Source organism: Lontra canadensis, unplaced genomic scaffold (assembly GCF_010015895.1).
Source record: "Lontra canadensis isolate GAN:19392208 unplaced genomic scaffold, GSC_riverotter_1.0 scaffold33, whole genome shotgun sequence".
NCBI classification, from domain to species: Eukaryota; Metazoa; Chordata; class Mammalia; order Carnivora; family Mustelidae; genus Lontra; species Lontra canadensis.
In genome coordinates, this window is record NW_022631027.1 from 5,880,340 (window position 1) to 5,893,455 (window position 13,116).

General features: G+C 35.6%; 1 protein-coding gene across 1 annotated transcript in view; it reads left to right on the plus strand.

Annotated features, from left to right (window-relative positions):
• Positions 1-10,991, plus strand: part of BRDT (bromodomain testis associated) — a 76,027-nt gene extending 65,036 nt beyond the window's left edge. The window contains exons 17-19 of the mRNA XM_032867118.1: positions 1,466-1,671; positions 2,271-2,445; positions 10,611-10,991. Of these exons, the coding sequence (XP_032723009.1) occupies positions 1,466-1,671; positions 2,271-2,445; positions 10,611-10,679 (450 nt within the window). The 3' untranslated portion in view covers positions 10,680-10,991. The remainder of the gene's footprint in view (positions 1-1,465; positions 1,672-2,270; positions 2,446-10,610) is intronic.
• The last annotated feature ends 2,125 nt before the right edge of the window (positions 10,992-13,116 follow it).

Below are 13,116 nucleotides of genomic sequence, written 5' to 3' on the forward strand. Positions count from 1 at the left end.
CAGTTCTCCCACAGAGCCCTCTGAGTTTTAATGTTCCAAGTATTAAAGACCTGCTGATTCTAAGAACTTAGGAGATTCTGCTTCTCTGGTTCAAAAGCCAAATATTATGGTGGTTCATCTTTGTGGTGTGTCGGGCGTCTGTCTCATTCTCATGCCCATGCTCAGTATCCCTCCCTCCCATAGACAGTCCCACAGAAAGTGCAATGGGTCTCTAGCTTCCCACCACCTCTTGGCCCTTCCTACACTGCCTCTTCTCTATATTTAGCTGTGTAGATTGTGTTCTGCCTGTCTTGGGTCATTTACACCGATATGTGTGTTATCTATTTGTATCCATGGGGCAAGGTGAGTTTAGGAGTCTCCTACTCTGCCTTCTTCCAGATATAATCCCTGTACTGGAAAATTTCATTTTTTCTTAATTTTATTTTATTTTTTTAGATTTATCTATTTACTTGAGAGAGAGAGAGCAGTGTGCACATGAGCAGGGGGTGTGGGGCCCAGGGAGAGAGACTCCCTCAAGCAGACTCCCTGCTGAGCATGGAGCCCAGCTCAGGACTCAATCCCACAACCCTGAGATCATGACCTGAGCTGAAATCAAGAGCCGGACACTCAACCAACCAAGCCACCCAGGCACCCCTGTACTGGAAAATTTTAAACTACACTTCTCTTGGGTTGCATGGATCTAGATCATGATAGAAATAATTTAAGAACAGTAGTCACAGTCAGTTAATTTTTTAAGAAAGGAAAGAAAAAAGTATGTCAGAGGGTTCCCAGCAAATACCATGCCACTCTTATGGCATCATCTTTCTTTGTATCTTATTAATAATTTGTATATTTGATTTATTTTTTGTATGGGACCATAAATATCTTTTTTTTTACATGACTGACTTAGTGTTTACTTAGTTTTATATTCCTTGTAGATTCTCGTTGAACTGTTGGGTCCACTTATAATAAGCTAGCTTTTCCAATACAGTACAGTACTGTAAATGTATTTTCTCTTCACTATGATTTTCTCAGTAACATTTTCTCTTCTCTAGCTTAATTTATTGTAAGAATACAGTATATTAATACTTACAATATAGAAAATATGTGTTAATTGACTGCTGATGTTATTGGTTAAGCCCTCCAGTCAACAGGAGGCTATTAGTAGTTTTTTCAGAGAGTCAGTAGTTATACACGGACTTTTGACTATGTAAGTGTCAGCAACCGCAAATCCCCATGTTGTTCAATAGTCAACTGTGTATGTACATTAAATTGAAATAATTGGTAAGCATGCTATTTTAATTTGGTCTTAGATTAATGAGTTTAGCTTATCTGATACATTTTCAGTATTTTTCATAATTTGATAAAATTACATGAAGGCCTTTGGAATCTTAATTTGATCTATTACTATATCAAAGAATACTGTTTTCCTTCCATAATGTGGTTGACATCTGTAGACGCAAACTAAATCAAATATTTGTTTTAGGATATAAAGATCAAGAATGCAGACTCTTGGAAAAGTTTAGGCAAACCAGTCAAAACATCCGGTGTACTGAAATCCTCAGATGAGCTCTTCAACCAGTTTAGAAAAGCAGCAATAGAAAAAGAAGTAAAAGCTCGAACACAGGAACTAATACGGAAACATCTGGAACAGAATACCAAGGAAACAAAAATACTTCAAGAAAATCAGAGGTCTGTAATTTACTGTATTAAAGGAGACTCAGAGATAGTCTTTTTTTTTTCATTTATCTATTTCCTTTTATTTATTCAAATATTCGTTCATGTCTGCTTGCAGACATCCATCCATCCATCCCTTATGGTAGACATGTAATTTTAAGTATATTTCTTTTTTGTCAAGTGATCATGATTTATCTGTTTAGTAGAACACAAAGCAAATTATAATTGCAGAAAGTACAATTTTACTGATTTTTTTAACTGACAAATAGTATCTACTTTGAGGAGGATAGAAATTATCAAGTGATTAAGCTGTTTATAACAAGATACTAATATAGCTAAATCATAATGATACTACTTTCCAGAAATATCTAATTTCCATTCTGTGTGAAAGAACATAGTAGTACACCTTGGTTAGTTTCCATAACTTTCTCTTTGCTAACACAGATTGCCTTTGCAAAATTGGACATCAAAAGTCAAACTTAAAAATGACATCATAACATATGAAAAGGGGATCTAAAATGCTGCTTTATATTTATAATTTAATTAATATATCTTTCATAATGAAAACTTTTAAGGAACTTGAAACCTACTTTGAGCTATAATTTTTCTTTAAGGGACCTTGGCTTCACTCAAGAATCTTTTTCAAATAAGACACAAAACCAGTACCTCGGGGAAGAACAGAAGGAACATCAGCAGTCTTCTGAAGCTCAAGATAAATACAAACTCTGGCTCCTCAAAGACCGTAATTTAGCAAGGGAGAAAGAGCAAGAGCGGAGGAGGAGAGAAGCAGTAAGTAAATATTAGTTTACTAAATCTAACTAAGGAACGATTTAACAGAGCAGTATCTTCTACAGATTCAAAGACAAATTCAGGGTGGTTTTCATAGACAGTGAATTTACATCTTTGGTGAGGATCAAGTTCTAAAATCAAAGCCTAAAATAAAAATTTTATAGTCAGAGAGAGTAATCATAGAGTATGTTCATGAAGCTACTAGACTATGTAGGTTCAACTATTAGTTCTGCCATTTCCTAGACTTGTGGGCTTTGGCAATTTATTTAACCTCTCTGTGCCTCAATTTCCTTGTCTGTAAAGTGGGAATAATACTTGTGAAGACAGAATGAATTTACATGTAGTAATAAACACATAGGAACATTTCCTGGCGTAGAGATAGAGTGGTTTATCACTTACTGTTATTAATTCTTGAAAAATCCATAAAGTATTGATAAATTGTGGCCAAAATTTACGCCATATATCCCAGGTCAGTGTTCTAGTTGAATGAACACTAGATGAAGAAGTTGACTTGCATTGTAAGTCAGTTATATCTCTCTCTTTTAAAAAAATTTATTTATTTAGTTCAGACAGAGAGAAAGAGCATGAGTTACGGAGAGGGGCAGAGAAAGAAGTAGTCTTCCAGCTGAGCAGGGAGCCCAATGTGGGGCTCGATCCCAGGACCCTGGGATCATGACCTGAGCCAAAGGCAGACACTTAACCAACTGAGCTACCCAGGTGCCCCTAAGTCAGTTATACCTTGATAAAATTGGAAAGGAAAAAAAAAACTGACATGTTTAAGAGTCTTAATATACAGAAAATAATGTTTAAAAACTAGAATTAATTCCTTCTTTCATCCATGGATTATTTAGAAGTATATAGTTTCCAAATATTTGGGAATTTTCTGGCTAGTAATTTTTGTTAGTGATTTCAATTCCACTGTAGTCCGAGAATATGTAACCTCTTAAATTCATTAAGACTTTTTTAACGGTCCACATTATGGTCTACCTTGGTGAATATTCTCTGTGTACATGAGGAGAATGTGAATTCTGCTGTTGAGTAAAGTATTAAACAGGCTAAGTTGGTTGATAGTGTTGTTCAAGACTCCTGCCTATATTCTTGCTGATGTTCTGCCGGCTTATTCTATCAAGTACTGAAAGGGGGCATTGCCATCTATGATTAACTAGTTGTAGAATTGTCTTTTTATCCTCGTAACTCTGTTTTATTTCATGTATTTTGAAGCTGTGTTGTTAGATACCTGAACATTTAGGATTTTTACATCCTCTTGATTAATCCCCTTTTCATTACGAAATGATCTTGATTCTTGATGATAGTATTTACTCAGAAATTTACTTGGAAACATATCCACTTCACCTTTTGTATGGACTTTTGTTGGTATGGTATAAAAAATGTTTTTGTCCTTTTACTTTTAACCTGTGTTTTAATATGTATATATGTTTAAAGATTTATTTATTTATTTATTTGACAGAGAGTGAGAGAATGAGAGAGAGACCACAAGTAGGCAGAGAGGCAGGCAGAGAGAGAGGGAGAAGCAGGCTCCCCGCTGAGCAGAGCGCCTGATGCAGGCTCGATCCCAGGATCTTGAGATCATGACCTGAGCCGAAGGTAGAGGCTTAACACACGGAGCCACCCAGGCACCCCTATTTTAATATTTAAAGTGAATTTCAGGGGTGCCTGGGTGGCTCTGTGGGTTAAAGCCTCTGCGTTCAGCTCAGGTCATGATCCCAGGGTTCTAGGATCAAGCCCCACATGGGGCTCTCTGCTCAGCGGGGAGCCTGCTTCTTTCTCTCTCTCTGCCTGCTTCTCTGCCTACTTGTGATCTCCATCTGTCAAATGAATAAATAAAATCTTTAAAAAAAAGTGAATTTCTTATAGGCAACATGTAGTGAGGTCTTGCTTTTTTTTTAATCCAACCTCTGCCTTTTATACAAGTGTTTAGATAGACCACATTCAATATGATTATTGATAAGGTTAAGTTTGAGAGCAATGTCTTGTCATTTATTTTGTTTGTCTGTTCTTGTTAGCTCTTTTTCCCCCTACATTCTTCTAATCATGTTTTTATGGTTCTGTGTTATTTGCTTCCTTGGCTTATTATCAGCAACACTCTGTTATTTGATGGTTGCTCTAGAGTCTTTAGTATATACTTTAGCTTAACACAGTGTTCCTATGAGTAATGCTATACCACTTCGCATTTGGTAGAATAACCTTACAGCGATGTACTTCCATTTCTCCTCTCCCAGATTATATACTAATGTTTAAGTAGTCAAATTATCTTTTTTTTAACTTTATTTTTTCTGTGTTCCAAGATTCATTATTTGTGCATCACACCCAGTGCTCCATGCAATACGTGCCCTCCTTAATATCCACCGCCAGGCTCACCCAACCACCCATTCTCCTCCCCTCCAAAACCCTCAGTTTGTTTCTCAGAGTCCACAGTTTCTTATGGTTTGTCTCCCCCTCCGATTTCCCCCAACTCACTTCTCTTCTTCTCCCAATGTCCTCCACGTTATTCCTTATGCTCCACAAGTAAGTGAAACCATATGATAATTGACCTTTTCTGCTTGACTTAGTTCAGTCAGTATAATCTCCTTCAGTCCCATCAATGTTTATACAGAAGTTGGGTATTCATTCTTTCTGATGGAGGCATAATACTCCATAGTATCCACATCTTCTTTATCCACTCGTCTGTTGAAGGGCATCTTGGCTGTTTCCACAGTTGGGCGATCGTGGCCATTACTGCTATGAACATTGGGGTACAGATGGACCTTCTTCTCACTACATCTGTATCTTTGGGGTAAATACCCAGTAGTGCAATTTCAGGGTCATAGGGTAGCTCTATTTTTAATTTCTTAAGGAATCTCCACACTGTTTTCCAAAGTGGCTACACCAACTTGCATTCCCACCAACAGTGTAAGAGGGTTCCCCTGTCTCCACATCCACTCCAACACTTGTTAACTGTCTTGTTGATTTTGGCCATTCTAACGGGTGTAGGGTAGTATCTCAATGTGGTTTTGATTTGAATCTCCCTGATGGCTAGTGATGATGAACATTTTTTCATGTGTCTGTTAGCCATTTATATGTCTTCTTTGGAGAAGTGTCTGTTCATGTTCATGCTAAGGAAATGTTAAAAAAGAAAAAAAAAACTGGGGGCATCACATTGCCTGATTTCAGGCTTTACTACAAAGCTGTGATCACCAAGACAGCATGGTGCTGGCACAAAAACATAGACCAGTGGAACAGAGTAAAGAGCCCAGATATGGACCCACAACTCTATGGTCAAATAATCTTTGACAAAGCAGGAAAAAAATATAGAGTGGTAAAAAGACAGTCTCTTCAGTAAATGGTTCTGGGAAAATTGGACAGCTATGTATAGAAGAATGAAGCTTGACCATGCTCTTATATTATACACAAAGATAAACTTGAAATGGATAAAACATCTCAACGTGAGGCAGGAATCTATCAAAATCCTAGAGGAGAACATTGGCAGTAACTTCTACAACATCAACCACAGCAACTTCTTTTCAAGAGATGTCTCCAAAGGCAAAAGAAACAAAAGCAAAAATGAACTCTTGGGACTTGATCAAGATCAAAAGCTTCTGCACAGCAAAGGAAACAGTCAACAAAACAAAGAAGCAACCCACAGAATGGGAGAAGATACTCGTAAATGACACTACAGACAATGGGCAGATATCCAAGATCTATAAAGAACTCCTCAAACTCAACACTCAAAAAAACCAGATAATCACGTCATATTATCTTTTTAAAAATTTTAGGGATGCCTGGGTGGCTCAGTTGGTTAAGCATCTGCCTTCAGATCATGATCGCAGGGTCTTGGGTTTGAGCCCTGCATTAGGCACCCTACTCAGTGGGAAATCTGCATCTCTCTCTTCCTCTGCCCTTCCCCCCTACTGTGTTCTCACCCCCCCCAAATAAATAAAATCTTTTAAAAGAAGTTTTAAATAAATTAAAATTGTAGATTTACCTATGTAGTTGATCATTTCCAGTGCTCTTCATTCATTTAGATCCAGATTTCCAAACTGTATTAATTTTCCTTTCTCCTAAAGGACTTAACATTTCTAGTAGTGTGGGTCAGTTGATGATAAATTCTTTCAAGTTTTATATATCTGAAAATACCTCTATTTGGCCCTTTTATATCAGTAATAAACTTTATCTTTTAGAACATTTTAGATTCAAAGCAAAATTGAGCCCAAAATACAGTTCCCACTTATTCCTCCCCTGCCCCCTACCTATCAACACATAACCTTTCACACTATCAGCAGCCCATGATCTGTGAACCAATATTGCACTACATTGACACATCACTGTCAACCTTAGTTTCTATCAAGAAAAATCCATAGCTTACTTTAGGGTTCACTCTTTGTGTTGTGCTTTTTATGGGTTTGATAAATATGTAATGACATAGATCAATCATTACAGTACCATCAGAATAATTACCCTTTTTAAAAAGTCTCCTCGGGGCGCCTGGGTGGCTCAGTAGGTTAAGCCGCTGCCTTCGGCCCGGGTCATGATCTCAGGATCCTGGGATCGAGCCCCGCATCGGGCTCTCTGCTCAGCAGGGAGCCTGCTTCCTCCTCTCTCTCTGTCTGCCTCTCTGCCTGCTTGTGATCTCTCTCTGTCAGATAAATAAATAAAATCTTTAAAAAAAAAAAAAAAGTCTCCTGTATATCTCCTACTAATCCCTTCCAAACACTCATCTGTTTATTATCTCCATAGTTTTGCCTTTTCCAGAATGTCATATAGTTAGAATCATACAATGTATAGCTGTTTCAGACTGGTTTCTTTCACTTCAGTAATACGCATTTAAGGTCCTCTGTGTCTTTTTGTAGTTTGATAGCTCATTTCTTTTTGGCTGAATAAATACTCTCAGTATGTGGCTGTATGACCGTTTATCCATTCACCTATTGATAGACATCTTGGTTGCTTATAGCTTACAGCAATTACAGTGAACTGCTATAAACACACGTGCGCAGGCTTTTGTGTTTTAAGGTTGCCTTTATTTTTTAAAATATTTTTTTGCTGGATATAGATTCTAGATTGTTAATGTTTTTTCTTTCAGTACTTTACAGATGTTCCTTCACTAGCTTCTTGCTTGCTTTGTTTCCAGTGAGAAATTTGGTATCTTTGTATAACATGCCTTTCCTCTGGCTGCTTTTAACAGTTTTATTCATCACTGGGTTTTTTTTCTATTGCTTTTATACTTTGTTGGGCTTATTAGAAATGTGTGTTTATAGTGTCTGTCAAGCTTGGAAAATTTTGGCCATTATTTCTTCATATTTTTTTCTTTTTCCTCTTTTCCTCCTTTGAGCACTTACTAGGTCACTTGAAGTTGTCCCACACTGATGCTCTTTTAATTTAAACCAGTTTTTTTCTTTTCCTTCGGGGTGCCTGGGTGACTCAGTCGGTTTGGTGTCCAGCTCATGATTTCGGCTCAGGTCATGATCTCATGGGTTGTAGGATTAAGCCCTGCAATGGGCAAGGAGTCTTCTTAGGATTCTTTCTCTCCTTCTCCCCTTCCCTCTTCTCACTTGTGCTTGCTTTCTCTCTCAAATAACTAAATAAAACAATAAAACAATTTTTTTCTGCATTTCATTTTGCTTCAGTTCACTAATCTTGAATGTCTATCTGCTGTTAATTCTGTCCAGTGTATTTTTCATCTAAGACCTTGTAACTGTCATCTCTAAAAGTTGAATTTGAGTCTTTTAAAAATATTTTTTGTATTTTTATTAAGCCTTTGAACAAATGAAATACAATTATCATAACCTATTTCAGTGGGCTTCTCTGATAATTCTGAGTGTCAGCTCCAGGTTGGTTTCAGTTGATTGATTGGTCTCTTTATGGAAATGTTTTTCTGCTTCTTTATATGGTAATCATTGATGCCAGATGTTGAATTTTAACTTGTTGGATGCTGGATATTTTTGTGATCCTGGGAAAGACTCAGGTATTCATAGGACAGTCAGGAACGTAGTTTGAGAAGAAAAAAGCCATTGACTTTGGCTGTATGTTGATTATCATACAAATGAATTTACTAAGGAATAATGTACAAAAGTTTTGTCAGCTTCTTACTTTATAATACTAAGGTAGAAATAAACTGTATTTGGCGGTGTTGTAACATGTAGTGTTTACAAAAATGTGGTCTTCCAGAACTTTCCACTATGAAATATTCTTTATCTATGAAATCAAATATAATAGCAGCTAGCCACATATGGCTCTTGAGCACTTGAAATGTGGCCAATCCCACTTAAAAACTAAATTTTAAATTTTATTTAATTTAAATGAATTAAAGGTTTAAGTAACTTAAACATTTAACCTTTTTTTGTGTTTTTTTTTAGGAGCACATAATTTTTCATTAGTACTTAGCTAGAACTATTTTCTCTAATGACTTGTGAATTTTTCCTGTTGGTTCTCATAAGGGCCGAACTTCAGGTACCTATATGGGATTTCTCAGCAACTTACTTGCTACCTAACAACCCAGTGAGGTAACCTAATATAATTTCTAATATTCTAAGCACTTTTCTGGAACTTGTCTAGACCTGGAAGCCACCGAAATGTAACTAACACCACATCTGACAGAGTTGATAACTAACAACCAGATCTTGGATCTACCTACTATAATTTTTTGACAACCCAAACTCTTATGTTGCTGCTAATTTACAGATATGTACTCAAAAAAAGATATAGTAACTTGACACCTAGCAGAGTTTCCATGGATTCACCTCATCCCAGTTCCCGTGACCAAGTGTTTGATCTTAAATCTGAATGGTTGAGGTGTATATGTTAGGTTATGATGATAGCTGCAGAGTGTTAGTTAGGTAAATCATGGTATCAGAGGTTAGCTGGTGTAGAGAATAATAGTTCCATATCAGTATTTAACACTGCAGATTTTAGTCAAGATGGAAGACAGTCTGAAATAAGGTACTTTTAAAGTAAAAACAAGTTTCATTACATATTTTTATAATTTTACAGTATGTCTGGATACTTAACAGGAATATCACATGATGTTTAGATGAGGACAGTGTATCCAACTCTCATATTGGAGGGTTAATATAGAACTTTGGGGAACTCTCTGGGACAGACATATGGCATCCTAGGCATTAGGCATCCTAGGCATTAGTTAGCATTAGGAAAGTAGCCTGGGTTATGATTTAATAGTTTATCCTTTTGTTTCTATGACATTTTAAAAGCAATATTTATGGTTTATAAGAGTCACATGTAACTTTTTAATATCCTTTTGGTATATAAGCCATAATTTCAAATCATCTCCCACATAGCCAATGGGAATACTTCTCATCCAGGAAGTCAACCAGTTAGTTGCAGACTGACACATTTACCTACACTCTAGGCTGTTACTATTTACTGATGAAAAAAACAAAAGAACATTTTTTTTAAGATTTTATTTATTTGAGAGAGAGTGAGAGCAAGAGAGATCAGAGAGGGAGAGGCAGACTCTCCGCTGAGCAGAGTGTCTGATACAGGGCTGGATCCTAAGACCCTGAGATCATGACCTGAGCCAAAGGCAGATGCTTAACCAACTGAACCACCCAGGCACCCCTATTTCCTTTGTCTTAGACTTTTATTACTTTAGCTTATTTTTAATGGCTTTTTAGCATTTAATGAACACCATTGTACTGAGTGTTATACATGCATTTTGGTTTGATTTTCATAAATATCTATATATAAAATACACTTGGTTAAATAATTTGCTCTAGGTTACACAGTAAGTGGCAGAATCCAGGAAAGCCTGTTATTTTAATGTTACATATTATAGTTTCCTCAAATAGTTAGAGATACTGGTCCATTCAGAAAATAATTTTATATGTCTAGTGCTATGTTGGTTGTAGAGATAAATGAAACAATATAATCTCAGTTCATGTCCTTGTTAATATTCTGTCAACATTGAGAGTTTTATCTCTTATATGGAGAAGTTAAACTTGTTCTTAGTGTTCTTGTAAGTTTTATTTATCACATGAACAAGAGTTTAACAAAAGTCAGTATTTGAACAGAAATAGAAAATTACATAAACTCATGTTAAATAGTGTTCATGTTGTATAATCTGTTCTAAATGTTGTGTAATCATTTTTATATAGTTCTAACAAAGGCATAAGTTTTTTTAAAGTAATAATGAATTTTCTTCCTTCTTTCTACAGATGGCTGGTACCATTGATATGACTCTTCAAAGTGACATTATGACAATGTTTGAAAACAACTTTGATTAAAACTTATTTAACCATCAACTTAAAATGAATGATATAAAAGATTAAAATGCATATGGTAAATGATTGATTTCAAACACCAAGATACCAATCTTATATTGTATTTTGCTCTAAAATGATTAAACAGTTTTCACATATATTTTTAATAGCTATATGTTCATTTTCTAAATGGTATAATTTGCAGGGAATTATATTTTGGATCCCTAAAAATTGAATAAATTCCCAGATGTTATTCATTTTATAAATAATTGTCTGCTATGTATTATAGGCCCTTTGTAAGCAGTGAAGATCTAAAAGAGATAGCCCCTTCTTGTTTAAAAATGAAAAATATATAAGAGTGTAACAAAAACAGCCCCTGTTGAGTTTTTAACTTTTAAAACAAATGTTTCTCTGCCTTAAAATATTTAGGACCTCTAACAAATAATACTTGGTTTTTTTGACCATTAGGCTACATAAAATTCTCTGCTGATTCTGTATCCAAAAGTTATATTGAAATTTGGTTTAAAGAGAATGTTACCTATGGTTTGGATAATGTTAAATTTGAGCAAAATAATAGCAATATTATGATGTAAGTTTCTATAGGAACTTATACAATTCTTATATGCATATGTGATATCAATGAATGTTTACATTTTTACTTAACTATGTAGTCTTTAAATGGTAAATTATTTTTGTTTCATCATTCTCCAGTTGCAATTATGTATAAGTCATGTGTACCCACTTCATATATTTTAACGTTTTAGACTCTTGAAGTGTAACATGATTCAGGCCCCATTATGAAACCATCTAAAGTAAAAATTCAGAATGAGTGTGTATTATAGAGAGAAAGAGAAAAAGTTTCCTTGACCTCATTTGTTTTTATAATCAGTATAATTTTTTGAAATATCTAAACTACAGCCATTTAAAAAATATCATCATTTGTGGCTAAAATGGTGGTGACACCTTCATGAAATATAGCTAGAATTAAAGTGGTAATCATACCCATTCAAATATAGCTAATTTTTTAAAAAAGATTTTATTTATTTATTTGAGAGAGGGAGAGAGAACACAAGCCAGGGGGTGAGACAGAGGGAGAAGTAGGCTCCCCACTGAGCAGGAAGCCCTATATGGGGCTCGATCCCAGGATCCTGGGAGCATGACCTGACCTGAAGGCAGATGATAATAGACTGAGCCATCCAGGCACCCTTCGCCTGTAGATATTTTTAAGCAAGGAATTAGTATGCATATACTAAGTAGTTTGCATTGTTATTTTTCTAAAAGATCATCATAGATTAGATCTCTGTATATTCTAGCATATATATGTGTATGTGTATGTATATATATATATATATATATATTTTTTTTTTTTTAGGATGATACATCAGATGTACATAGTGGTTAGCTCTAGGTGATGGAATTACAGGGTGTTTGTGTTTTTCATTTAAGACATTTCAGTGTTTTCTGGTTGTTTTTAATATTAGGTAATACTTTAAGATCTGTGGGAAATTTTGCATTTTGAAGAGAGAATGAAAATAGTAAGGATTTAACTTCTGTCAAGTACACATTAAATCTTTCGATAGCTGCCTTTAAACAACTAATAAAACTGATGAATCAATGAGCTTTGGCTACATCTGAAAAAAGAAAATTCAGTTTTATTAACATCTTCTTTAAGAATAATGGCTTACTTAAGGTTTACCTAGTAACATTGGAGGAGCCCTGATAGAGAGCTGTGTTATGGTTATCGCTGTTTTGTTTAACCAGCTTAATGCTTTAACCTTCACTCGGTCAACAGACTTTTGATAGGTTGGTTGAAGTCAGTTTAGCAGAGAAAATGTCTGTTTACATAACTCATCTTCCTATCAATGCTTTTGTTCCTTATATTATGCTTAATTCCTATATCAAGGGTTGTGTTTTTTGTTTTGTTTTGTTTTTTGGCTTTTCAGAACTTCTTACGGAGTTTACTTCTGTTAATTTTATGCATGAAATACTGCACGTAACTTCTTTGCCTTCAACTCAAGCCTGGTTTTGTGAGGACCCCTTTTCTGTCCACATCTCTCACTACTCTCCAACTTCTAAAACTTTTTCATGGTGTTTTCTTGGTTTCTTGATCAGTCATCAGAAATATCCCCTGTATGACCAAACTTACTGTTTGTTTCCCCCTGCCTTTTTTATTTTACTTGAGTTGTTCTGGAAGTGTGGTCCCTAGAGCAGCTTCCTCAGCATCCTCTGAGCATGTTTAGAAATGCAAATTCTCAAACTTCAGAATTACTTAATCAGAAACTCTGGTGTAGGGTTCAGCAGTCTTTTTAGTCGAATACTCCTTCCAGGTGATTCTAATACACACTAAAATGTGAGAACCACTACTCTGACGGAACCCGGGCTCTCTGATGTAGGCTCTCATTTAGTGCCTGTTTCTTCTGACTAGTGTTTCTCTTAACCTTTGGGGTGTCACTTGCAGACT